General features: G+C 40.9%; 1 protein-coding gene across 5 annotated transcripts; it reads left to right on the top strand.

Annotated features, from left to right (window-relative positions):
* Nucleotides 1–4,265: 4,265 nt before the first annotated feature.
* On the top strand, nucleotides 4,266–25,483 carry CSNK1D (casein kinase 1 delta). Of its 5 annotated transcripts, none has more exons than XR_012626007.1 (11): nucleotides 4,266–4,567; nucleotides 9,958–10,068; nucleotides 11,868–12,016; nucleotides 12,515–12,743; nucleotides 13,108–13,278; nucleotides 14,874–15,022; nucleotides 15,585–15,756; nucleotides 16,119–16,258; nucleotides 21,396–21,462; nucleotides 23,121–23,153; nucleotides 23,297–25,483. XR_012626007.1 is itself a non-coding variant. In XM_074847535.1 (10 exons), exons 1-9 carry the CDS (start codon nucleotides 4,492–4,494, stop codon nucleotides 23,106–23,108), a joined length of 1,215 nt encoding a protein of 404 aa, XP_074703636.1. In that variant the 5' UTR covers nucleotides 4,266–4,491; the 3' UTR covers nucleotides 23,109–23,153; nucleotides 23,297–25,483. The 5 variants fall into 5 exon arrangements, 3 of the variants coding, with proteins under 3 accessions (XP_074703636.1, XP_074703635.1, XP_074703634.1); XR_012626006.1 differs by having other exon boundaries at nucleotides 23,091–23,153; XM_074847535.1 differs by lacking the exon at nucleotides 21,396–21,462 and having other exon boundaries at nucleotides 23,091–23,153.
* Nucleotides 25,484–25,594: the final 111 nt, after the last annotated feature.

Below are 25,594 nucleotides of genomic sequence, written 5' to 3'. Positions count from 1 at the left end.
AGTCATGTAGCAAACAGTCACATCTACTCCTCCGACATCACACGCTGACCCACCTTCTTACAGTGCTCTGCTCGCTGCCTCTGTCACTCCTTGGTGCATATATTGTCCCTCTGGATCTGAAAAAAATTTTTAGGATGCTGAGTGACAGCTTAACAATTCCAGAGTTCTTGACTCCATGTAGGAACACTGTCTAGGCTCTCATTACAGCCTGCCATTAAAAAAAACATAAAAACAAAACAGCATTAAGCCCTACACACACAAGCCTTAACACCTTTGAGACTCCATCTGTTCAACTACCACTCCCGCAGCCTCTCCCAGATAGCTCCGGTCATCCCCGTGACATCCTTGCCTGCTGCTCAGGGCTACTTGCTCTGAGGGGGCTGTACCTAATCAGTCCAGGCAAATCAACATTAACTAGACTCTTAGTGCTATTCTTACCCTGACCTTCATCGCTGTGCCCCCAGGCAGGGCAGTTCCAACCCACATACGTGTGCAGGCTGACACACCAGAGAGTAAGAGAAGAGTGCTCTGAAGAGTGCCAAGAACCAAAATCCAAAGGGAGCTGAAGTGCCACAACAGTGAGGTGGAGTACGCAAAAGGACTCGGAAGACATTGTTATAGAGAGTAGAGCAGTTAGGAGGGGGCAGGATAAGAAAAGAAGCCTTGCAGACACAGCGAGGGCCCTGGAGTCTCAGGAGGGCAGCTGGGCAAACTACAGATGACAGAGAACAACCAAACGGAGACACCCTCGATGGCAGAGAGAAAAAGGAGCACTGCACAGCAAAGAAAGGAGGGAGGCTCTGACAGTACGAGAGAGAGAAAAGGAGATCGAGTGCCTCAAGGGGCTGCGGAGATCGAGGGAGGTCTCAGCAGGCACTGCGACTGTGAGGAGAGGGATCGTGGGGGTGGGGCTGATGGATAAACGAAGGCTGAGGGACAACCAGGAGGAACTCGGGTGATCACCTGAGCAGAGTACAGGTGGTCTTGGGTGGCTGGGAACTAAACACGGGAATCCTGGCTAGCACAGAGGAACAAATGAGTTCGTTTGTGGCTCAAAGATGGCCCCACAAAGTGCTACAGGACGCAACTGGACCACAAGGAAGGTCTTGGGAGGCATTGTGACTGGGAGGAGAACTGTCCCGAGGGAGCCAGAGAGACAGAAAAAGGATTGGGGACACGAAGATTAAATCCCGAGGGGATCTGAACCAAGTAAACACGTCATCAGAGGGCCAGGGAACGAACAGAGGCACGGCTAGAGGGAAGAGAGGACAGAATGAGCGGCTTCTGCCCCCGGTCCCGCCGCACCGCGCGGCCCCCCCCGTCGCGGCTTTCCCCGGCAGCCGCCAGACGACCGACCGCGCGGCCCCGCTCCCCTTCTCTCTGCTGCTCCCTCGGCTCGCACCGGCTCCTCCTCCAGCACCGCCCCGGACAGGGAGGGGCCGCTGCCCGCAGCCTCACTGCCCGCCCCGGGGGCTCCTCCAGCCCGGCCCACGCTACACCCCACCCCCCCCGCGGTAACTATAGCGACCAGCACCGGGATTAACCGCCTGAAGTGCCCCTCAGTCCCCCGAACTCGCGCTCTAGGAGCTGCCAGTCCTCCAGTCCCGGGGCCGCCGCGGCGCATGCGCAGTCAGTAAAACTGATTAACTGGACTTTTTTTTTTCCCCAAAAGAGAATGAAACGCAGACATAGTATGAAGATCGTGAGCACTGCCAACTAACGAGGACAGTCGCTGCTCAGGCTGAACCGCCTCCACTGTTGTCAGTAACACGACAAGAAGCCATACGAGCAGGTGATTTTAACCGGGCAGAGAAGACCCCAGAACTAGTGTGTGGCGACCACGAGTGCATGAACCTGAGAAAATGCTTAAACAGAAATACAACAAACATGGGGAACCCAAGGGGTTACCTCAGGGATAAAGGACACTGTCGAACACCTGCAAGGGGCAGAGGAAGGGACCAGAGAATACTGAAGAGCTGGTCGGAGCAGTGTAACCTTTACCACGGGAGCACTAGTACCGGCACACGCGCCTTTCTGCCTTGGCTCCCCAGCTGTCAAAAGGGTTTAACGACCCTTGTCTGGGTCTTGTGCATATATGTCTTTAAGGACTTAGCACAGGGATGATCTCTGTAGGTGAGTCCATGTCAAATGGAATGTGGCACCGGTTTCCTCAGCGCTACCACAATACGAATCGTAATTAGTATTTCCGAAGGGTAATTGAGTCTTCACCTGGGATTTTTAGCTACATACAAGATCTGAAGAAACTCTTGGAGAAAGACTGATCCCGGTGGAAGTGCAAGCTACTTCTCCATTGCATTTGACATGAGGTGCTCAGGCGGCGGCCCATCACTCACACCTGCAAGGCTTTAGGGAAAGAAGGAAAAGAAAAAGTAAAAAAGCCAGCCAGGCTCTGCAGCCTTTTAGGGAAAGAAAGTGTTAGCCTGACACGTGATTGTTGTTGGTTCCTGGCCATTCTCTGAGAGTTGCCCCCCGAGAGGGATACTTCTGGCCCCGGTACTGCCCCCGGCCACCTCCACTCCCACTCGCCAGCACTCACCTGCCAACACAACTTCTGAGCTGCAGATGAGCACAACGGGGCTCCATTGCCTCAAGTTCGGGCACAGGCAGGGCAAACCCTTCCTGAACCGCTCAGGTTTTATTAGAGAAAGTTCAGGAGAAGGGGAGGGAGTGGAGGAAAACTCTCCATGGTTGTGGAGCTCACGGGTGTGCTGCACTTCTTGGCAATTCGCTCAGGCACGTTCCAGGGTCTGTCTCAACTTTAACGGCATTAAAAGAGAAGGTTAAGAAGTGAAGTGGTTGTGCCGATCATTTACACCTTTACCGGTAGCAGCACCTTGCATTTCTCAAAAGGAACCTTTCCTGCTTTTGCCCCCACTGGGGAGCAATTTTACCCCAGTCCACTCCAACGAACACCTTTGCTGTGGAAGCGGCACTCAAACTCACAAGTTCGCGGCGGTGACGCTTTCTTTTGACTTTCCTAAGGCGCAGGTTTGCAGCGCTTCTTGGAAGCAGATGGGAACACTGCAGTTATTGACAGCCCTCCTCAGCCTCGAGATGCAGAAGGATGGAGACCGAGACAGTCAGGGAGGGCCGGGGCCTTGTCCGCTCTCAGAAACCCTCCCCAGTTTGCTCTGCATACCAGTCTCGTTGCAGAACACGCGCAGCCGCGGCTCTGGCTGGCCCTGACAGCTCACCCTTCTATCCCCTTGCCAGGAACTAGCGCACCACCGGCTACAGCTCAGCCCAAAGCCAAACCAACATAAAATTGCTCCTACGGCGACACCGCCCCACCACCAACCTCGTCTCTGGAAACCGCCACCTGATCTCTCCCTGTTTTGCTGATTAGGGGTATCAATTAAACTCGGACACCAGAGTGAAAAGCGCAGGCGTCTTTTACTAGAAATAACTAAATAATATATCAGGATAATACAGAAAACATACAGTAAGAAAAGACAGAATAGTGCACTCAAACAAATGGGAAAATACAGGGTAATGCATAAAATCATTACTACCCAAGAGAGAGGGAATAGCGATTAAGAAAGACCCATCACCACTTGCACCCGTTCCCATCATCCAGACCCGCAGGCGCTGGGCAGCCCCGGTTACAGCGAGGATTTGGAGAGCCTTTCCAGGCAAGTGGGAAGTCCTACACGGTGTGTCCACCCGTAGGTGAGGCTTCCAAAGTCGCTGTGAGCGGGTCCAGCCTTATATACCCAAAAATCAGCAAGCCAGAATAGCTGGCACCTTTGAGTTGAGCGGAAATAACTGGTTTCAATCTCACATTAGATTCCCCCAGAGCCTGGCCAGGGCTCAGGGGAGAAGCTAAGGGAGTTCCTCTGCTTATCTAATTGGATTAGGTGCAAGGTCTCGCATCAGGCCACAGCGACAGACAACGGTCTCCATGACCCTGTTATTTTATCCACACACAAAGAAAGATAAATGTACATTCAAGATACCTATGTCTTCCATACGTATCTCACTAATGATTACATACTGAGTTAGCAGCTTCGGCTCAGGGCCTGTTGCTCAGGCTTCAATACTTCCACTTTTTCCATTCGAATAGGCGGTTTGTTACCACAGGTGTCTTCCTCACCGGGGCCGCGCGGCCGGCAGCGACGTCTGGACACGACACGGGGGGGGGGGGCCGCGAGCGCACCCGCGCGCCACGGCCAGTCCCGCCAGGCCCCGCGCCCGTCCCCACGGGCCTGCGCCCCGCCCCCGTTGCCAGGGAAGTGAGGTCACGCAGTATGGCGGCGCGGAGGCGAAGTGGGTGAGGGGTGGTCTTGCGGGGAATCCGCGTCCATCCTTCCCGGGAGCTACAGCGACGGTGCTGCCGGTCTCGCTAGTATCGAGCGGCGGAACCAAAGCCGCGATGGCCGCAGGAACCGCAGGGCTGTGAGGCAGCAGAGCGTGAGCTGGCAGGGTGGGTAGAGCGGCAGAACCGGGTCGCGGACGAACCGAGCTGCCGCCATGGAGCTGAGAGTTGGGAACCGGTACCGGCTGGGCCGGAAGATCGGGAGCGGCTCCTTCGGGGACATCTACCTGGGTAAGGAGAGTGGGTTGCTGGGTACGTTCCTGGCGGGTCTGGGACTCTGTGGGGGACATCCCGGTCGGGCTGGGGTGGGCGCTGCTCGTTGCCGTGCCCGCTCCCAGCCCCCGGCGCGGTTGGGCTGGCGTAACCCCCGGGACCTCATTTTACCCCGGCTGGAGCTCAGGCAGCGCTCCTGTCCAAGAAATGCCCTTTGGAATGAAGTACCTTGCTCGGGGCACAGCAATGGCAATTTAATATGTCGTTGGCATCATGTCCTAATTTGTGTAGAAATCGGGAATTCTGGCTTTTTTAGCTGCTTCTTCCCATTGTTGTCTTGTGACCTTGGGCACCATTAATCTCATCTGTAAAATGGGGATAAGGGTGTAAATCCCCTTATTTGGAAAAAAAAAAAAAAAACCAAAAGAACCCACCACGTTCAGAAAAATGTTTTTGCAAAGAGAGGTGCCTCAGGGTTAGATGGCACTGCAGTGGACTAGAAAAAATTGCTGTCACAAGGATGTTTGTTTCTCTTGCAAGGCCTAAAGAAATTACACAACTATGAATGATTAGTTTGCAGCTAAAAAAACCCTCAAATCCTTCAAAAAATCATCATAGTTCGGCTGTCCTGTTGCTTGAATGTTGCCCTAACACCTTATTCCATATATCTCATTCTGCTACTGTGATTTCTACGCAGTTGTAAAATTTGCAGATTAGCATTATCTTTGCCTGTCCGTTTATGTAGCTCTATCATAATGGCTCACTGCTTCTGATTATGACAAGCAGTGGTGGGTACAAGTTTTGAAAGCAAGTATTTTTAAAATATCACTACATTCTCCAAACTCTCAAACCATAAGAAATAGGTTAAATCGAGAGAAATATAAATTTTATATCCTGCCATATAGAAACGAGTATCCCGGATTTGAAAAGTGTGGTAACTTAGAAAAGGGAGTCAAAAAGCAGGGGGAGGTGGAACTTGCAGGAGCTAAGGTATGTTAACTGCATATGCCTGGATGGTAAAAACAGTGTCACTAGGTAACGTATGTGATATGTTCGACAGTGTATGCAGTGTGAGTGGTGTTTTTTCTTCCCAGACAGCAGTGCTTCGTGTTGCAGCGCACAGCTGGCATTCCAAAATAATTTGTTAGCTAAAGCTGCTTGTTTACAGATAATGAAATACGGGTTATCCGTAATATAGATCATATGCCTAATGAAAAATCCGTTTTTCTAGCTGAAGGCGTGTGGTTGTCTAAAAGCAGAGAACATTATTCTTTCTCTGCAGTGCTTGCATAAAAGATTGAAATCTATTGTGAGAAAGATGGTGGTAACGCTTGTGCAAAAGTCCTCATTAGCTACTACCATTGGGATTTTGGGGTAGAGATTAAGACAGCGGTTAAAATCTGAAAAATCTTAGATAATTGAGAAACACCTACTTTAGCATTTGACTACTGCTCAGGTAAATCGGTTCATATTGTCTATATGGTATAAATTTAAAGTGCAAGTAAAATAAACATTTTTTTATTTGTCACTTTTATCTTTATGTGTACAGCTCACACCTGTGAAGTTGCACGGAAATAATAGTTCTTTGTACTGTTGCCATGCTGCATTTTGCACAAGAATTACTCATCCTCAGTTTTTGACCTCTTCTTTTTATCTCTAAGTAGCCATTATGGATTTCCTTTTAGGGCTTGCTGCGAATGTCTTGCCTGAGCCAGTAACTAGCAGAGAGCTATATGCTTGGAAGATCCAGCTAATGTCATGGGTTCCCTTTTTCCAGGGGAAATTACTGTCTTTCACGAACTGAAGCCTTTTGTAGACCTCCATTTGGTTTACCTATCTGTTAAAACAGAGATCTATGCTTTTTGCGATCATGAAATGTGGTGTGTTTTTTTTTAAAAAACAAGTTTCTACTTGGTTGTTCAAACTGTACAGTAGGATATAAGTGCCTTAAAATAGCTTCTGAAATTCTTTTGGAAGCCATTAATTTTTTTTTAATTACACATGCCTTTTGATAGCTGTTAGTGAGTTTGTAGATTATCTCAATGTAGATTTCCAGCTCGGTTTTATGCTTTGAAAAGGAAGATTTGATTATTTTTGCCCATTTCCAGTCCCCCTGTATTTTTTTTTTTTAATGCGGCTACAAGGGTGTTGAAGACTTTCCAGAGTAGAGGGGAGGGACCTTCTTTCTTTTAATCAGTTCTTTGGAATATGGAGCCAATGACTCTGTTGTTATTATCATAGTTCTTTCATATTCTTTCCTGTTCTGCCTCATACCTCAAAATATGTCTTCTGGAATTTGGAATGGCCCCAGCAAAAAATTGTTTGCTTAGAATGGCAGGGTCTGTCAGACAGAATTTTGAAGTGTAAGGCACTTGTAAATGAAGGAGTGCAGACAACTTAAAATTTAGGAATTTAGTGTAGCTGCATCTTTTGAAATTACCCTCAAGAGGGAGATATGAAAGGAATGGATTCCCAGATATGCTAAATAGCATAAAATATGGACAAGGGACAAGGAGGGGTGGGGAAGAGTCAGAGCAAGCACTTGTTTTGTTGCTCCGTCCATGAGGTCAAATAGATACGAGTCATGAAGGCATTGCAGTTACTGTGTTTTCATGATTTTTGCATTAACGTATATATTTTTCTTAAGAATGAATCTTGGGTTGTAAACTAGTTAAAATAATTTCCAAGGCTTTCCTTATGGTAGAGGATTTTGCAATTCCAAGTAAATGGGAATTTTGCAGTTTAAAAGAAAATACTTTCACAGCTCTAGACTCTTTTTTCACTTACAAATGGTGATTTCTCATTATACTGCTTGTTAGTACTATTTAATTGTTGGTTCTTCTCATAATACTGCTTCTCACTACTTCTCAAATATTATATTTTCCTTAAAGGAAGCTAAGCTTTTGGTGGTTACAGAGTTATTTTAGAAATTTTGTCCCAGGGTTTAAGTGGGAACAAAAGTCCCTACTTGGAGACAAGCACGAGATTGCTTGGAAGAATTATTTCTATTTTTCACCATCTCTCATTGGTTTTGCTGAACTCAGATATTTTAATTTCATTGTTTTAATATGAAAACGCTTGTCTTGAAGGAGAGGGTTTATGCAGAAGCAGAGTTCAGGCTAAGGATCTTGGCTATCTTAGGTGATAAAGACTTCTTGGGAGGAGCAACTGTCCGAAGAAATGGCCTACTAGGTTGAGACCGTGGTCAAGTAGTGGTTTAATACTGTGTTGAGCGGCGTCTGATACCAATAATACAGGTCCTCCTCTGCAGTTTTTGCCCTAATCAAACACAGAAATCTGCAGCTCTCTGTGAAGAGATGTGTCTTTTATCATACTCAAACAGCAATTTGTGTCTGTTTTGGATAGGAAAAGTTGAAGGGGGAAAAAAAAAAAAACCCCAAACCAAAACCCCAAAACAACTGCATCTGTGGCTGATAAGAAACTGTCTTCAGTCCACATTTTCCTGATCTTGGCTGCTGCAGGATTGGGGAGAACAGGTAGTGAATTTAGGGATAAGCAAGAAAGGTCCCGAGTTCTGTAGTTCAAAATTAAGTTTTTTATTTGTTTGGGGTGGGAAGGTCAGTATTAGATCAGAAGATAATGCCTTCATTGTTGTATTGTTGATCTGTCCTTTCACATTTCTGGATTGATGTGCCCCATAACTCATTTAAAGTCCACCAAAATAATATATTCATAAATGGTGAAAACCTTAGATTACAGATTGAAGTTTCCAGTTGCTTCTACTGCATGATGATCAAAGTAGCCATCGGAGATCTTGCCATCTATTATGCCAGTTAAAAAGGAGTCATATGAGCCTTATTTTTCTTTGTGTCTTCCAGTTGTTCACGTTGAGGTATGCTTATTATACCTAGAGTGAGCTTCAAGTGATTTGTTTTCTTGAAGTGCATTGTGAAATGCCTAATAAATATCGACACTGGTGTCCACTTAGAACAGCTCACTGTCCCAGCAACACTGCCTTAATATGCATGTGCACGCACACAAAAAGAGATTTTATTAACCTAACAAAAATTAAAACAGTCTTGTGTGAACTCAGATAATTCCATGCACCATCGCTTCCTTGTGAAGAGTTATGACGACCACTTTGAGGTGTGGGGTGTTAGCCTGTCTTTGTAGCCTTGGTTAGTCTGGCTTTATAGACAAAAGGCTGTAAAGCACTGAAGTAGCTCCTTAATCTCAGGAACAAGGTTCTGCAGTTATAATAGTTAGGTGAATACATTAGCTCAGTACTGTGTAGTGGTAGAAGAAAAGCATATGGAAAAACAGGTAAGCAGAAAAAATTATAATAGTGCATTTCTGTCTTAATTGCTTTGTGTGACTCTCAAAAAGGGCATTATGGAACTGGAAAAGGTACAGATAAGTAAAATGGGGAATGATTAGGAGTGATTAAAAGTGACTTCTATACAAATAATGACAAGAGGTTTTGAACTCTGAGAAGAGTTAAGGGAAAGTGAGGTAGGGTAGAAGTCTATGAAATCCTGAACATCATGGAGAAAGGGAGTAGAAGGTCACTGTTTACTGTTTCTTTCCAAACAAAAACTAGCAGATCTCAGTTTAAATGAGTGGGGATCAGAGCAAACACTAGGTGATGTACTTCATGTGATCCTAAACCATGAGGTAATGCAGAAAAGGGAAAGCCAAATTCTACAAGTAGAGAGACTCAGCGATATGTCTAAAAAGTGTCACCTTTTGCCAATTCCTGTTTCCCTGTAGTTCCTAAGTTGGTTGGCTGTGAGAGTGCATATTTTCTTGACTCTGTTTCTTTTTAAGAATGTCAGTTTTTCCCTACATACGTTTAAACTTTGAAAGTGAACAGGTAAGCCAGTTTTTCAGTCATTTGATTCCTGAAACAAGAATTTAATGAGATTTTTTTAAAGAGTTTTTGAGAGAACAGATTATTGATTCTAGATAACCTGCCTCCCATTTGGATAAAATCATAAGGTGTCAGCATACATCTGGAGTATGTTGAGGCTTTGGGAAGTTGTAGTCTCTGTTTCCAAGGCATAAGAGGAGGTGGTCTGAATTCCTACCGTTTCTTAGGTTGGTAGGGATACATGTCACACCTGTAAACATCCATTCTGAGCACTTTCTCCACAAACTGGAAGTGGAAAGACAGCCCTCAGAAGATGCAGTCGTTTGTTTTTTTTGGAATGGAATAGCAGCAGTTTTGACTTCCTGTGCTACAGTGTCTCTTAAACTGCTAGTCTGTTGGAGAGAATTGGTAAGGCTTCAGAAGAATTTTTAGGTAATTGTGGCTGAAAGTACTCAATAATCTCTGTATGTTTACCATTGAGAAGTAGTTTGTCAATATTTGTTTTGTTTCAGTCTTGACAAAGAAAATGCATCTTAAAACATATTTTGACCAATGTTTTAAATTCTTCTGGTTTTAGGAACTGATATTGCTGCTGGAGAGGAGGTTGCAATTAAGTTGGAATGTGTGAAAACCAAACATCCTCAGCTCCACATCGAGAGTAAAATCTACAAAATGATGCAGGGTGGAGGCAAGCAAATTATTTTCCTTCTTCAGTGATTTAACTGGTTTTATGTCTTTGATGTATCTGCCACCTGAAAGTATTTAATAGTTAAGATCTCTTTTGACATAAAAGGAGAAGGTGAGAAAGGTGACGGGGTAGGTAAAGAGGTACGTCAGCTCTTTTGTGAGCGATGTAGAGTAGCAGTTCCAAGTGCATGACTACCAAAATTCATGGTAACCATTAAGATCCTCCAATGTTGCTCACGGTTCCAGGATATTAAAATGTGAAAACCTTGAGCAATGTGGAACAAAGTTTGGTCCCATCTGGCAGTACACTGATTGACTTTTGTTTCTCATGGGTCAATGAAAGACGGTAACCACTGTTGTGGAGCATTTAACCTGACTTGCTTATTATAGTAGCACAATTCTGAACTTAGTAAACTTGGGTTAATTTTTGTTAAGTATGTTAGTATTCTTTCTTCTGAGTTAAAAATATTTCCTTGCTGTGGGAATTCTAAGACAAAATGACGTTAGTAGTAGAGAACAGGAGTGAAGCAACTTTGTAGCTACTGTGTGGTACTCTGCTATGGTAACTCACTCATATATTGGAATTCTGCAAATGTAAGATTCCCATGCAGTTCTGGGATATAAACTCGGTGTAGTTGAGTTTTGCTTTTGTTTCATAGTCCCTTGAATTCTTCCTAATGAGGCTGTACTTTTCATGAAGACTACATTCCACACTGTATCTCAAATGCAAAATACAGTAATCATACATCTGGAAACGGATGATAATGTGTATTTGCATTTAGTTACTTTTAAATTCCTGCCTCATTCAGTCGCTCTCTGCGTGTAACCAGAGTAGCCTTCACAGAGGAAAATGCTTCCCTTATGATGGTGGGTTCTTTCTGAGGATGATTGCTGTGGAAGCAGGTGGTGGAAGGTTAAGTTTCCATCTGAATAAGGGTTTCTCTGTGAAGGGAATTCAGGAAAACATAATGCATATCAAGTGAAGGCAAAAGTTTGAAATCGGTGAATTATATCATTTCACTTCCAGAACGCACAAAAATAGCTCAAAGTAAAGGCATTTGGCATTCTGAATGAGGCTACCTATGTGCAGGTTTAATTCAAAACATTTGAGCAATTCTGCAGTTTTGTGTGAAATAACTTTCCTGAGTTTCTCAATAAAGCAGGGCTAATTTTGGCGCTCTCAAGCTGAATGTATAACACATCTCATAAACAATGCTGCTTTGGTAGATTCATCAAACAGCAAATGCAGTGGAACTAGAGGAAAGACAAGAGTATGAAGCAAGGGTGAAAGTTCATTGCAAATTGAAATGGAAGAGAGAGGTATTTTATAGTGATCTTGTAGGCTTTGAAACTAAGAAGTTAATTTCTAAGGCCTTCAGTAATAATATTAGTGGTTTGTCAGTGTCTTTATTTTCAGACTTCCATTTTGCTCCTTATTGCCATCTAGGAGACTACATGAGTATTAATACTTGTAAAATACTTAAGGTTCAAATCCAGCAAAAAGGTTAAATACTTTCAAGTTACAAGCGAAGCACAAAGACTGGGGTGTTTCTGGGGAAGAGGAAAAAAAGGCTATTTTTAGACCTCTGTTGCCATAATTTTATATTGGTTCTGCTGTGAAATTACCAAACTTTTAATTTTGGAATGGCTGAAGGTAGCATAAAATACTAAGCTTCACTGTGAATACAAACATTCACAGTAATGACCCTCCTAGAATTCATCTTAAGAGCCTTGACGATTTGTGTTATGAACTGTATAAATCAAATTGTTATACTGAATAAACTGTATCCTCCTTTCTAGTGGGTATTCCCACAATTAAGTGGTGCGGAGCTGAAGGGGACTACAATGTAATGGTGATGGAGCTGTTGGGACCGAGTCTTGAAGATCTCTTCAATTTTTGTTCAAGGAAATTTAGTCTCAAGACAGTCCTATTACTTGCTGACCAAATGGTAGGAAACTGCTTTGTTGATCTTGATAGTGCAGTGTGTTGGGATATTAAAATTTCTTGAGAGATCATAACTAACTACATTTTATTTCTGTAATTCAGAGGTGAATAGGCTGTATCATTAGAGAAAAGACTCAAAGTAAGTCTGTTTCTGTAAATACAAAGTGTCCCATCAAAAGCAATTACAGAGTCTTAATTTGATTTTTAAAAACTGAACCTGTGCTATTTGCAAACCAGGTGTTGCACTGTTCAAAGACAAAGAAATTCCCCCAAGAAAGTTTTTGGAAACAAATATAAAATAGATGCAGGGAAAGAGCTGGAGAGAAGGTTTTATCTATTGTCATCTAAATTATGTTCTCTTTAACGTCCTTACGTTTTAGAATAAAAAGTTTCTTTACCTCTTTTATCATTAAGACAGGGTTGCTAGTGTTTTTATAAGAAAAAAAGTATATGCCCAGTCTCTCGATGATGATTTTTTTTTTTTTTCTCTCTCTTTATTTAGATTAGTCGAATTGAGTATATTCACTCTAAGAACTTCATCCACCGAGATGTGAAGCCGGATAATTTCTTAATGGGTCTGGGGAAGAAAGGCAATCTTGTCTACATAATAGATTTTGGATTAGCAAAGAAGTATCGAGATGCTCGAACTCACCAACATATTCCATATCGTGAAAATAAAAACTTAACAGGAACTGCTCGTTACGCATCCATCAACACTCATCTTGGAATTGGTGAGCTGGGGAAAGCAATAAATAGAAATTGTAAAAGTGTCAATGCACATAATTTTAGTGCAAGTAGATGTTGCTTTAGGGAGGCATAGAAGACAGTCCCTATTTCTGGCAGCATGCTTGGCCTTGTATCTCTTGTTTGGGTGGGATTTGGTCAGTTTGTAATTCTCAGGAATTAGCACATTTTTTTTTAATAACTGCAATGATGATAGACTTTTTATTGTACTGGATTAGTTTATCATAGGCACAGTAAGTCTCAGCTATCTCTTGTTTTTCTAAGGGTTTTTATGACAGTCTTGTTGCACAGTCTTTTGTTTTTCCAGTACAAAATGAAACCTAATGAGTCCACTTTTTTATGCTGTTGTAGAGCAATCTCGCAGAGATGACTTGGAGTCCTTGGGCTATGTACTGATGTATTTTAACCTGGGCTCCCTCCCCTGGCAGGGACTGAAAGCAGCAACAAAGAGGCAGAAATATGAACGTATCAGTGAAAAGAAAATGTCTACACCCATTGAGGTTTTGTGTAAAGGATATCCTTGTAAGTTACTCTTTTGTGGCACTAGGCCTACATGTTCATGTTTCAGTGGTATTTCTTTTTTCTTTACACTGAGTTCTACAGGTCTTTTTTCTTTTCTCTCTCTCTTTTTTTTTTTTCCTTTCCCCCCCACCCCCCACCATGATTGGGCACATCTGTGATAAAGATACTGTGCTTTCAAGACTGCAATCTTTGTGTTTGTAGACCATTTCTAATTATCCCTTGTCTTAACTATTAGTAAACAATTGTTGGGGTGCCCTCAAGTTGAAGGGTAGCTTCGTACATCTGATTTATTTGTGCTGTATTTTGTGTGTATGTGTCTGTGCTGGCTGGATAACTCTAACAGACAAATAGTTTTTTGAGAAACTACCCATTTCTTCAGATGTGTGGGTACTATTTCTTGGATGAATCTGGATTGTATAGTCAGATGCACCTCTTACTCATTGCAGTTCACTTGGGAATTATCATTCCAGGTTCATCAGTTTGGCCTGTTGATGGACAGCATCTGTGAGAGGCATAAGAAACCCTCCTATATCCTAGCATTATGTCTCAAAGCTGTTCTGTTTCTCAATTTGGTATTTATACCACAGCAATAACTAGGCATTTTTGAGCCCTGCATAATGATACCTAAATCTGTTTTAAAACTTGTTAACATTAGCTGCCACCAGAGAATACTGTTGATCTTTCATGAAAAATTCTGTCTCTGTTTTTTCCACGCTCTTGGCTTCAGCAGCTAGGTATGGTAATGAGAACTATAGTTTTTGTTAGAGTTGTATGAAAGTTTATTGTCTTCGATCTGTTTCAAATGCTGCTTCATATGTGTTCATTTACATTCGCTATGTTTTTTTTCTCTGGGGTTAAGGCAGGGAAGACTAATCAACTTTTCTTGTGATGTTTGTTAGAATTTCTTTCTTAATGTAAATTATTAATACATTATCTCAACCAGAAAGACTTGAACTTAAAAGCTGGTATTTTGATACTGCTATTATCTCTGGCACATTGAATTCACAACAATATTCTTTTTTTTGCTGTTTAATATTTCATGTGCCATATAAAAACAGGTGTTCAGACTATTGCAAATCTAAAATTCTAGCATGACTTGCATAGGAAATTTATATGGATCTCCTATTTTTTGCATGTTTTGTGTGGTAGCAGACATGAATCTTTATGTGACTTAACAACGAATAGATGCTATTCCACATCATGCAAGAAATTGCATTTAAATATATTCAAAACAAAGAAAGGCAAAAAAAATCTCTTTTCTTTGCTCAACTGTAGTTTTAAACCTGTCCTCCCCTCCCTCCTCCCCCAGCTGTTCATTAAAGCACACTAATATTGAGCCTTCTCTGCTGTTGACAGATGAGATCTTTGCCTACCCTATGATAGACAAATAATTTCCTTTTCGGGGTTGACTGGATAGATGGGCTGTAGTGTTGTCTTCAGTAGATTTCTAGTATTAGGTTATTATTCTTTTTCTTATGTTTAGGAGATTCCCTGTTTGGGCTTGGGGTGGTTGTTTTGTTTTTTTTTTTTGTGATTCAGAATTAAGAAAAGCAAATGTGAAGCTGAAGGAAAAAACAGGCTTTCTTTTATTACAGCTGAATTTGCCACATACTTGAATTTCTGCCGTTCTTTGCGTTTTGATGACAAACCGGACTATTCTTATCTAAGACAATTATTTAGGAACCTCTTCCACCGACAAGGGTTCTCCTATGACTATGTGTTTGACTGGAACATGCTGAAATTTGTGAGTAGCTGACATAGCTTTCTAAAACTTTTTTTTTTTTTTTTTATACTACATTGTCAGTTTTGAGTATCTTAACTGATACTGTAAGATTGTCTTACCTTTTTCCTCCTGGAAGCTCTATTGTCTAGAAAGAAGGGTCAGGAAATGAGGAGAGGCAGGAGATCCAGGAGCCATGAGATGGGGGTTGAAAGACAACTAAGTTGAAATTACAGGGTTTTAAATGTGTAAGGCTTCTGAGATACTTCCTTCAGGGCAGTCACCAGGCTAGGTTGTGGAATTATTATCTTCTCCCATCTTGATCTTCAGCACAGATCATTTGCAACTGTTGAGGAGGTGTCCAGCTGCCATAACAGTATGTGTGTACATTAGCATCTTGAAGACTATCCCAGCAGTTGTATGAATGAAATTTATGGCAGTTCTCAAGAAATTTTACCAAAATAATTAATGCTCTATCAAGCTTCAATTCACGGGTTATCCGGTTCTTTATTTTCAGTATTTTTATCCGAATCTATAGTTGTAAGCTCAATAATCTCCCAGGTTGTTCACTAGTCTTGACCCGCAGGGTGCAAGCAGAGCGGCTGAAGACGCTGAACGTGAAAGGCGAGAACGAGAGGAAAGATTGAGACATACACGAAATCCAGCTGTGCGTGGATTACCCTCCACTGCTTCTGGCAGGCTGAGAGGGACGCAAGATGTAGCTTCTCCTACTCCTCTTACCCCAACTTCACATGCTGGTAAGTTAGCAAATACCTGGTTAGATGCATGTTGTAGACTAATTTGGAGTTTGTTCCTGGTCATTGGAAATTCAAAATTCGAATTAGGATACCTGAGTGGTCAGGGTCTGGGGGTTTTTGTTTGGGACCCCACCCCCCCGGCTCCACCCCCCCGGCTTGCTTTTCGGTAGATTGAGGGTAATTGTTATCAATTATTACCTGCCAACTGCTACTTAGATTTCTGTTAATGTAAAACAGAGGCCTTGATTTCTCTTGTTTGACTGTGGAAGTTTTATATGCAAACAGTGAGGGTCTGATTTTTCCAGTGACCATGTTGTAATCCCGTTTCTCATTATGAGACTCTAATGTGTTTTTTCTTACAGCCAACACCTCTCCTCGGCCAGTGTCTGGTATGGAACGAGAAAGGAAAGTGAGCATGAGATTGCATCGTGGTGCCCCAGTCAATATCTCATCATCTGACTTAACAGGCCGACAAGATACCTCTCGCATGTCAACTTCGCAGGTAAAAAAACATTTCTTGTAATGGAGAAATGAGGGTGATTTGATAAAGTTAATTTGCCAAAAGAGCATATCAGCTAGTTGATGATTTTTACAGATGATGTTAACTCATAAATACTTGACATTTTAACTGGATGTTTGTGATGTGGCTGTAGACTACTGTTAAGGAAAAAATAATTTATTTTTTTCTTTTTTACCTTGGCAGCAATAAGTAAAATACTCAAAGTAATACACAGTCATTTGTGTATGAGATGATGCAAAATCATCTGTTTTCAGTGAGGAAGCAGAGTAACTTAGAGGCAGTTGTGAGTTATGTTTCCAAATCAGTAGAGCAGAGAATATTGGTGCAGAATAGACAAGAAGTAGTTGGTGAAGAACAGAAAAGCGCAAAAGTGAGGACATGTTGTAGTGCAGTACTGTAATTCAGAGCAGATAAGAAGCCACATACATGGATAATGGATAGGTTGCAGAAGGGTCATCTGAAGAGGATGGCAGGAGGTTGAAAGATAAAGTGATTCATAGCCATAGTCAGCACTGAAATCATCCTCAGTGGTCACAGTGACTTAGCAAAGAGATTTTAGGAATGCTTCTTTTTAAGACTGACAAACAATGTTTAAATATATTTTTAACTGTTTATGCTATAGCTGAAACATTCCTTTTTCAGGGTGTTCACACAGACTTGTTCTGAGTAGTGTGTGGCCTGGCTTTGTACAGCTTAACTTGAGTCTTACTCACAGAATGGGGAATCACCTGTACTGTAGACATACTGCAACACTACAGGGCGGGCGGTCTGTTAGGTGGACTGCTGCAGATGCCTAGGGGTTTTTCCATCACGCCTCAACACTGTCTTGGAGTTCTAACTGCATGATTTTTGCCGTGGACTCATTTTATTCCTTGTTGACAGAGCATATTATTGATAAAAATTAACTCCATTCCTTTTGGCTTCATCATTTAATTGACAGAATTAATTATTTTGGCTAGTAAGTGGTTTTATATTTAAAATATTACTGCTAAAGAGAATGCTCTTTTAGATGGAGGCCAGGTGGGTATCTCTAAAGAAGACTGAGGGTGAACTGGATTGGAGAAACAATTCTGCTGTAACAAAAGTGGGTTTTTCTGGGTTGGTTTTCAGTTTGAATCAATTATTTCACCATGTAACTGCACAAATGTTTATGCTTGCGCAAGGGATGAACAGTTCGGGAGCAGGAAATGACTGGACGAGAATAGGAGATGGGTGAGGTTTTCTCTGTTGGTGGCAGTTTTTGGCAGCTTAAATTGTTCACTGAACTACAATTATTGCCACCAGAATTTCTCACATTGAAATATTTTATGGCTGAAGTTTGTAAGCAGTATGAAAACAAAGACGGTAGAACTGTGCATAGTTACAGATCTTGTAAATATGCATAAATGCCTGATAGAAGGGTGTAAAGAAGGTGCAGCCAGACTCTTCTCAGCAGTATGCAGTGAATGGACAACAGACAGTGGACACAAACTGAAATTTAACAAATTCCATTTAGACATAAGAAAAAACTTTTTTACTGTGAGGGTGGGCAAGGACTGGAACAGGTTGCCCTAAGAGGTTGTGGAGTCTCCCTCTTCCACATTACTCAGAACCCAGTTGGACATTGTACTGAGTGGCCTGCTCTAGTTCACTGCACTTTGGGTAGTGGGATTGGACTAGATGATCTCCAGGGGTCCCTTCTGACCTTGGCTGTTCTGTGAGGCTGTGATGCTGAGTTCCCCCTGAACATTTACTCAAATGTAAAGATGTTTTCCTGGTACAGTGAGTATGCCCAGGGTGTGTCTCTGGGATTCCGAGCAAATCTCGGATGGCTTGTCTCTGTTACCAGTCAGATAAACGATTGATGGAAGTAACAGAAATAAGTGCAGTTCTGTTATTTGACTATGCTAGAAGAGAGTGTATCTTTCATTCTTTTGCTATGTTACTGCTATGTAGCTCAGCGTGCATGTGACACTTCTAAACATTGTAAGGTATGAGTAATCCAGTTGGGTTTGCAGATACATTTGAGTTCCCATTGTAAAATGGGAATACCCTGAGATTGTGTAGGACTGTGGGGGTTTTTTGAGTAGTCTTTGAATATCCAGATGTATAATTTGTGGTGTGGGCCAAGAGTAGAGTCTGACTTAATGACACATTTTCATACCCGCTCTTTTTAACACTCTGCTCCAAGTGTGGGATCATTCAGTTGACTTCTTTATAATCCCAGTAGCAGCCTAGTTGAGATCTTCTCTGTGTTTGTTAGAATTAATCATTCATCATCTGTTGTCTTCATTTAGATCTTATCAAGGCAGTGAACCACTGCTGTTCTCCTCTCATGGTGGCTGAGTAACAGTGTGGGACTGTAGTATAAGTTAAACAGCTTCCCATGGGCCTTTCGGGTTTGGAAGGCAAGAGAGATTGACTTAGACTTTACCTTGTAACATTTCCCCTTGAGCTTGTTAGAGAAAATTCGCTTTTCATTTTCCCAGTTGTCGCTTACTCTGTAGCAGGCAAGGTGGCTCAAGTTACAAGTTTTCATACCTTATGCTCTTAACTGTCTTCATAACTTTAAAGTAGTTCTTCCATGATCAAAGTTTATCCTTAGATGTTAACCAGATTAATAATTAAAGCCGTGTGTTTCCCGTTATCTTTATACCTTGTTCTTAGTCAGGAAAACCGAAAGTATCCAACTTGCATGGCAAGGTGATTAAGGAGAATTTTGATTGGCTAGGTGTAAGAATAGAGAAGATCGTCCATACCACTTCTTATCAGGAGAACAGTAAAGAACAGCAATGATTTGTCCATGTTCATTCCGAGTGTGTTAGTTTCCTTTGTAAGGCTTAAGTAAATATGCTCGGTGTTCCTTTTTCAGGAAACGTTTAGACCATACTCGTGGTAGAAAGCAGCTTTTAAAGTTTGCAGTGCAGATCTACAGATGTCTTATGTTAAGAACTACATTTGTTAGAGTTGATATAAATAACAAATTCGTTTTGTTATTTTAATTTATTTGGATGCCTTGGTTTGGCAAGGCAACCCTGCATCTGTAATCTCCACCTCTCATCATCTAGAGGAAGGACTACTGCTTGTTAAACTCTGGGCAATGGAAATGTGCAGAGGTTAGTTACTCAAAGAAATAATGAAAGCTACTTACCTCTAAGTAGAGTTCTTAAAGATGACTCCGCGTTTTCAATCTTTCTTTTTTCCAAAATGAGTTCTGATCAGTTCAGTCTGAAACTGAAAACTAAGGCTGGGGATGTAGGTAATATGAACCAAAACTCTCTTATGGAAAATAGGTCTTCTCAGAAAAATTTAACACTCATGGAAAAATGGTAATTGGTAAGGATAGCAGGATAGAAATCGTGTGTATTCCCCACCTTCAAGGTATTGTCCACATAGTACCTAAATCATTCTCATTAGAAGGACTAACACTTTGTAACACTTAAGTAACAACTAGCATGTCTACAAAACGGTTTGTGAAGCTTGTGTTTCTAATGAAATTACGTAAATTCTATGACACATATTATTCAGTACTTTTCTCGATTATATGGAAGTGAATGCAACAACTAAAAACCTGAAAGTTATGAGATGTTTGACAGCGATAAACATTAGTGAGAGCTGAGCAGTCAGGTAAAGCCTATTCAACTAAAATGTGTATTACTGCAGTACTCCAAAACCTGATTAGGATGAAGGAGTGAATCCCATTGTCTTACATGTGGGAACTGTATCTGTGGTAAGCAACAACTGAGGAGGCTTTAAGCGTAATGTTGGAGAGGTTAGTGTGATGTCATAATGAAAGGGCGTCATTTCATCCTTGAATCTATATGATACAGTAATGAACAGAAATTGAGAGGTTATTTCATGTCATTAATGAGACGGATGCTGGAATATTATGCTTAGTTCAGTTCTCAGTATCTTCAATTGTTGGAAAACAGAGAAGAGCCATAAAAATTGAGCTTAGGGAAAGAGATTGTACAATGCAAGTGTTTCAGATTAGCATCTTTCAGTTTGTCTGAAAGGTAAGAGATCATCTTGAGTTAGTTGGTGTAGCATTTTAGAGACAATGACTTTAACAGGAACTGACGTTTATGCGAAAAATGTGAAGAACCTATTGCTTAAAATTAAAACCACACACATTTAAAGAAAAGCGAAACAGGGATCTAAGTGAAGGCAGTTAGCCACTGAAACAGCTTCTAAAAGAAGTAGATCATCTGTCCCCTTTGCATCAAAACTGGATTCATTTCTAGGTGGTGTATTTGGGTCTAAAGCAAGCCTAAATTACAGGTCTCTGTGGAGTGAAGAGTTGTGATCTGTGCTGAACAGAAAATCATACCAGCTGTTAAAAAAATCCTTCTGCTCTTAAGCTCTATGAGTGAATTGTTCACTAAGTCTCCTTTACATAGTCAGTCTTTAAGAAACATAGTAAAGGAGTTAGTAAAGGAGGTCATGAGCATTCCAGTAAACACTGCTTTGAATCAGTTCTGTTGATCCACGTTGCACAGACTACATCCTAAAAGCAGTGATCATCTCAAAGAGTCTAGTTATGGGTGAGTAGCCTTCATTTCCTTTCACAGAAGGTTCGATCCGACTGCTCATGGTATACAGTAAGTTGTTTAATTTTTCTTCCTGAATGTAGCATGTTCAGCACTCAACAGTCAAAACTGTGCATAATTCCTACTGGTAATAGAGGTGTTCTCTCCATAGTTGGAAGAAAAGATTGGAATGCTGCACAAATAAATACTTGATTAAGTCTCTTTGAAAGGAGAAGTTCTCAGAAGATTGTAGCCAACACTGCCAATGACCAACTTAAGTGTTGTGCTGCTTCCCTGGGGGGAAAAGCGACATACTTCCAATGCCTCTGCATTTTCCATCTCCTCATGAGCAAATCTTTCTCCATATATCCATCTTAATAGGCATCATACTCTGCGTTGTTCTTCTGACCCTGTCAGCTTTCTTTGAGGAATAATGCTTTGTTCCTTTTACGTATCTCTTAATATGATAGAAATGTCTTATAGAAGTCTGAAGTCAGAGCTCCTCAAAAGATACATTTGCTACTGCAAGTTTAGGTTGAATATTTGTTAGACATCTTTATATATTGGGGCAGTGGAACTGTTACAAATTGCTGTCTTTTCCCCTACCTCAGAATAGCATTCCTTTCGAACACCATGGCAAGTAGCTGCTCGTCTCCTTTCGTTGGAAGGCAGCACTGGGTGAGTGCTTCTCATTAGACACCAAAACTTTGTATGGGATGGGGAAAAAAATCTTTGGAAACATCCAACTTTGCTTCTTCTCCTCACATTATCTCATAGTTGTACTTGTGCCTTCCGGTCAGATGCTTGATGGAGCATTGATTTTTTTTCTAGCTTAAAAGTAAACGTCCTTCCAAAAGTTGAATTATTGCTGTTGTTCCACTTGGACTCTCAAGCAGAATTGACAAAAATAGTGACTTAAAAAGTCCCTAAAATTGTTCAAGCATCAACAATAAAATAAAATAACCAAGTCTAAATTTTAGCTGTTTGAGAATTACATGTCTTTCCAGGGATGTTCATGCATCAGTGTGTCATCCATTCAAAACCAGATCTGCTTCAGAATTGTAAATCCAAAATACTAGCATGAAGACTTAATTGACTATATTACTCAAATGAGGCTCTGTCTTGTCGTGAATGGAATGTCCTGCTACAGCCGTATCCATTTTTCACTGTTTTATATTCTTCTTTATTCCTTATGATCTGTCATTTTAAAAATATTCAGATCTATATTGAAAAAATGTTCACATGCTAATGAGAATAGTTTGAACATGAGCATCTTGGAGGTAGACAGACTTGGATTTGGGTTTTTAGAACTTCTTTCCACTGTTCAGTACAGTAGAAGTTTCTGCCTTTCTGTGTGCAGCTTTTGGCTTTTTAGTCTGTTCTGCTTTGGCAATAACAGGTTTCATCAGGGAAATAACAAGTTTCAGTTGGAATCTGAACCTTGATGGCTGAAGGATGCTTTCTTAAGTATTTCAGGAGCTTCTTTGCTTTGCTTCTTATTAAAAAAAGGCTGTGAGATTTTTCTGTTCCTTAATAAATTCTGTTGTATAACTCCGTCTGCTGCCTCACTTTCTCTATAAAGCCTAAGCTTGCACTAATCCTGTATCTCTAGTTGGTGAAGAATCCTGCTATTCCTCTTCTGTTTTCTCCTCCCGCTTTGTGTGCTTGGCTGACTGTGCACAAGCTGCTTTGTAAACAGTTTGTAACATTAAAGACATTCAACTGTAAATGGCAGCTTAACACTTTAAAGTCCAATTATCAGACCTTAGTCAAAAATAAAAAAATGTATAAAAAAATTTTTGAAAAGCCAAACCTAAAGCTTTGCATTGGAAAGCTTGTGCGTGTGAGATATGTAGATTCTGGTCTGCTCAGGGTTGCATTGGTTGGCCTTTACTGTATGCCTTACTATTCGTAGCTGTTTACAACAAATTAATACAGAATACTGATTCAGCTACTTAGACATTTCTCGTTTCTTAAATTGCAGTGATGTGTGGTGGTTTTTCACTTTCACAGTGAAAGTGTTATTGAAATAATGTTACACTGTTACGGAAATAGGTCAAGCTATGGAAATTAATGAAGTGTCTTTTAACACAGTGTCCCATGAAAAATTAAAAGCTATTGAAAATAATTATATTTTTTCTAAACTTCTTAATGGGATTCCCCCCCCCCCCCCCCCCCCGCCCCCCCAAATTATCCACTGATTCTATTTCTACACATTGGTAGTGTTTTCATCTGGTTTGTTCTTTCTTCTGTGCATGTTTATGCTCTGTTTACTTTTCTTCAAAACATCCCCTCTGGCTGGAAAGGTGAATTTTCCATGTTAACTTCTAATAAAGGAGGAAAATACAGGGAACTTCGTGTAGCTACAGGTGGGTGCAAAACATTGTATAGTTCATTGGATTTTAAATTCATGCACTTTTGGCAATGATTTATTTAAAAGTACATTGAGAGCCACTAGTATGTTAACTAGAAGGATATGTGCTGATGTTGTCTTGTTTTTTGGCTTTGGTAGATTCCTGCTCGGGTAACTACCAGTGTTCTCCAGTCTGCTGTGCACCGATGAAAATTATTTTGCCATGGAGGGCAGATAATGCATGGCTGATCTCCTATGTTACCAATGGCTTTACTAGCAAAAATACCCTAAACTAGAGCGGAACCATTACAATTGGAGTTCTCCATGTGACTTAAAAGGCACTTGGAGGAACATGGACAGACTCCAGCAGCTGCCATTCCAGGACGCTTTTGCCAGAAACCCAATGACCTTAAGAGAACCCTGTGGTAACAGGGCTGGAAAAGAAAGATGGTTTACAGAGTTGACCGCCTGTTATCGGATGGCCATTTCAGTTTTCCCTCCACAGGCGGCAGACTTTACCCCCTTTTTATTATTCTACTGTAACTATAAATCTTTTACTTGGTTTAAGAAAGTTTTTTGTATCATTTTGCTAAAATTATTGGCTTAATTCTCTGTAAAGAACTCTTGATTTTGTCTGATTTAAAAATGTAGTATATAAACAAACCTAAACTACAGACATTGACTCGTAATTTCTTGTTTAAAAAAAATTAGTTTGGCAGGGAACATCTAAGTGAATCAAAACCATCTGACTTTATTTAAAATGTTTACTTATTTGTATGGTCCCATTCTGACTGAGACGGTTTTCTCATGAAATTTTTAAAACTGCTAGAATTTTACTTTGCTGTTTGCTGTCTTCATTCACACTTAACATTTAACTTTCCATGTAACAAAAAGAATTTTTAATGCTAGTTCTTTTTCATAAAAGAGGAAAACTAAATACCCTGCAGGAGAGTCTAAGTATAGTAGAGATGGTGATAATGGATTTCTTTCTTTGTAAAGAATATGCGGGACAAAGTGGAAGACTGGCATTTGAGGGATTTAGAATTTGAAAGATTGTCCTATCTCTCTGCTTAGTTTGGGTAAATGGATAGTTTAAAACATTGGTTTTATTGGTAAAATTTTGTTTCCTGCACTCTGAGGCTGGTTAGCTTGGAGGGTATTGCAAGTGGAAAATACACATTGCTTCTGAATCTTCAGTGAATTTGAATGTTTCATTCAGCATCTACACATTTAAAAAGAAAGAAATAAATAGATTCAGGCCTTCTGTTTCATGCCAAGACTCAAAAAAGGAATTCTTCTTAAAAAAACAAACAAACAACAGAACAGCCTATTCTTGCTGTGAGAATTTTTACAATTCGGGTGCATACCATATTTAATTCTCAACTGTATTGAACCTGAGTATGCCCAGAATCATTAGCTAGGAATGAATGACTCAAGATGCTTAGGTTGTCCAAAAACTATTGCAGGTGCTGCTAACACCTGTTGGTTATGGAATATGGGAGATTCTTCATATTGTTTGTTACTGTAAACGGTCTCATAAAATAAAAGTAGGTATGCTGTCCTCATAGTACTTGGAACATTATCAGAAGTACTGTTTATACTAGTATGACTGAAATAATGGGAAGTTCCATGTTGGAAATGAAAAGTATATACAGAGATTTTGTTTGAACAGTTAGCTATTTTGAGAAATTCTTCCTTGCTTGAAAACAGATTTTTTTTTTTTAAAGGCCTATTGGTCTTCAAAGTTTTACGAAGAGTAATTTTTATTGTTTTGGTGTTTACAAATTCAGATTTGCCCCTCTCAAAAGTCCACGTATTAAGTATTAGTCGCTCTTCTTTGAATGCTTTCAGAACATTAGCTACTTGCTTGTGTGTACTCTGGGTCTTGACTGGGGAAAACCTGTGTTTGGGGAGAGTATAGTGGAAAAGCTTAAGAGTTTGATCCATGGATAAGTTTGCATAAGAGAATTATTTCCTCAGTTACTATAAACTTCAGTATTTTAGGCTTGTGCACTACCATGTGAACAGTTCTACACTTCACTGTGCTTTCCTTGTAAATATCTGTGGTTAATAATGTACTGTTAGAGGGACTCACAAAGGCAGCCTCTTTCTCTGTATCTGGAACATTAGATTGCTGTACTATACTTAAAAGTTGACTGCAGACTTCTAGAATTGTACTCAATGTGGGCAATTTTTGTCCTTCATAATAGTTAAATTCCATCATGCGGAAAATAGACTGTCTGTATAAACCTGTGTATTGGAAACCAGTATTTCAGAGCACTTCATTTGTACTACCACTGTATTTGTGTACTTTAACAATTGTGTAAATACATTCATAATAACTTCTATTCTTCTTTGGTGTAACTTACTTGCAATGAATCCCTACTCTTGGTGTAACTTCTTTCTTTCCTCCTTTTTTTTTTTTTTTTTTAAGGGGTTTCTGTACTTACAAAGAGC

Source organism: Strix aluco, chromosome 21 (genome assembly GCF_031877795.1).
Source record: "Strix aluco isolate bStrAlu1 chromosome 21, bStrAlu1.hap1, whole genome shotgun sequence".
Taxonomy (NCBI): Eukaryota; Metazoa; Chordata; class Aves; order Strigiformes; family Strigidae; genus Strix; species Strix aluco.
The sequence above is the reverse complement of the archived record's forward strand: the minus strand, read 5'-3'. Positions and strand labels throughout refer to the sequence as shown.

Excerpts from the sequence above, each read along its gene's own strand:
- CSNK1D (XM_074847533.1), top strand. The coding sequence starts at position 4,492 with ATGGAGCTGAGAGTTGGGAACCGGTACCGGCTGGGCCGGAAGATCGGG. Across the intron at positions 13,279-14,873 it reads TTTGTGTAAAGGATATCCTT|CTGAATTTGCCACATACTTG; the intron begins GTAAGTTACTCT and ends CTTTTATTACAG. Across the intron at positions 15,023-15,584 it reads ACTGGAACATGCTGAAATTT|GGTGCAAGCAGAGCGGCTGA; the intron begins GTGAGTAGCTGA and ends CTTGACCCGCAG.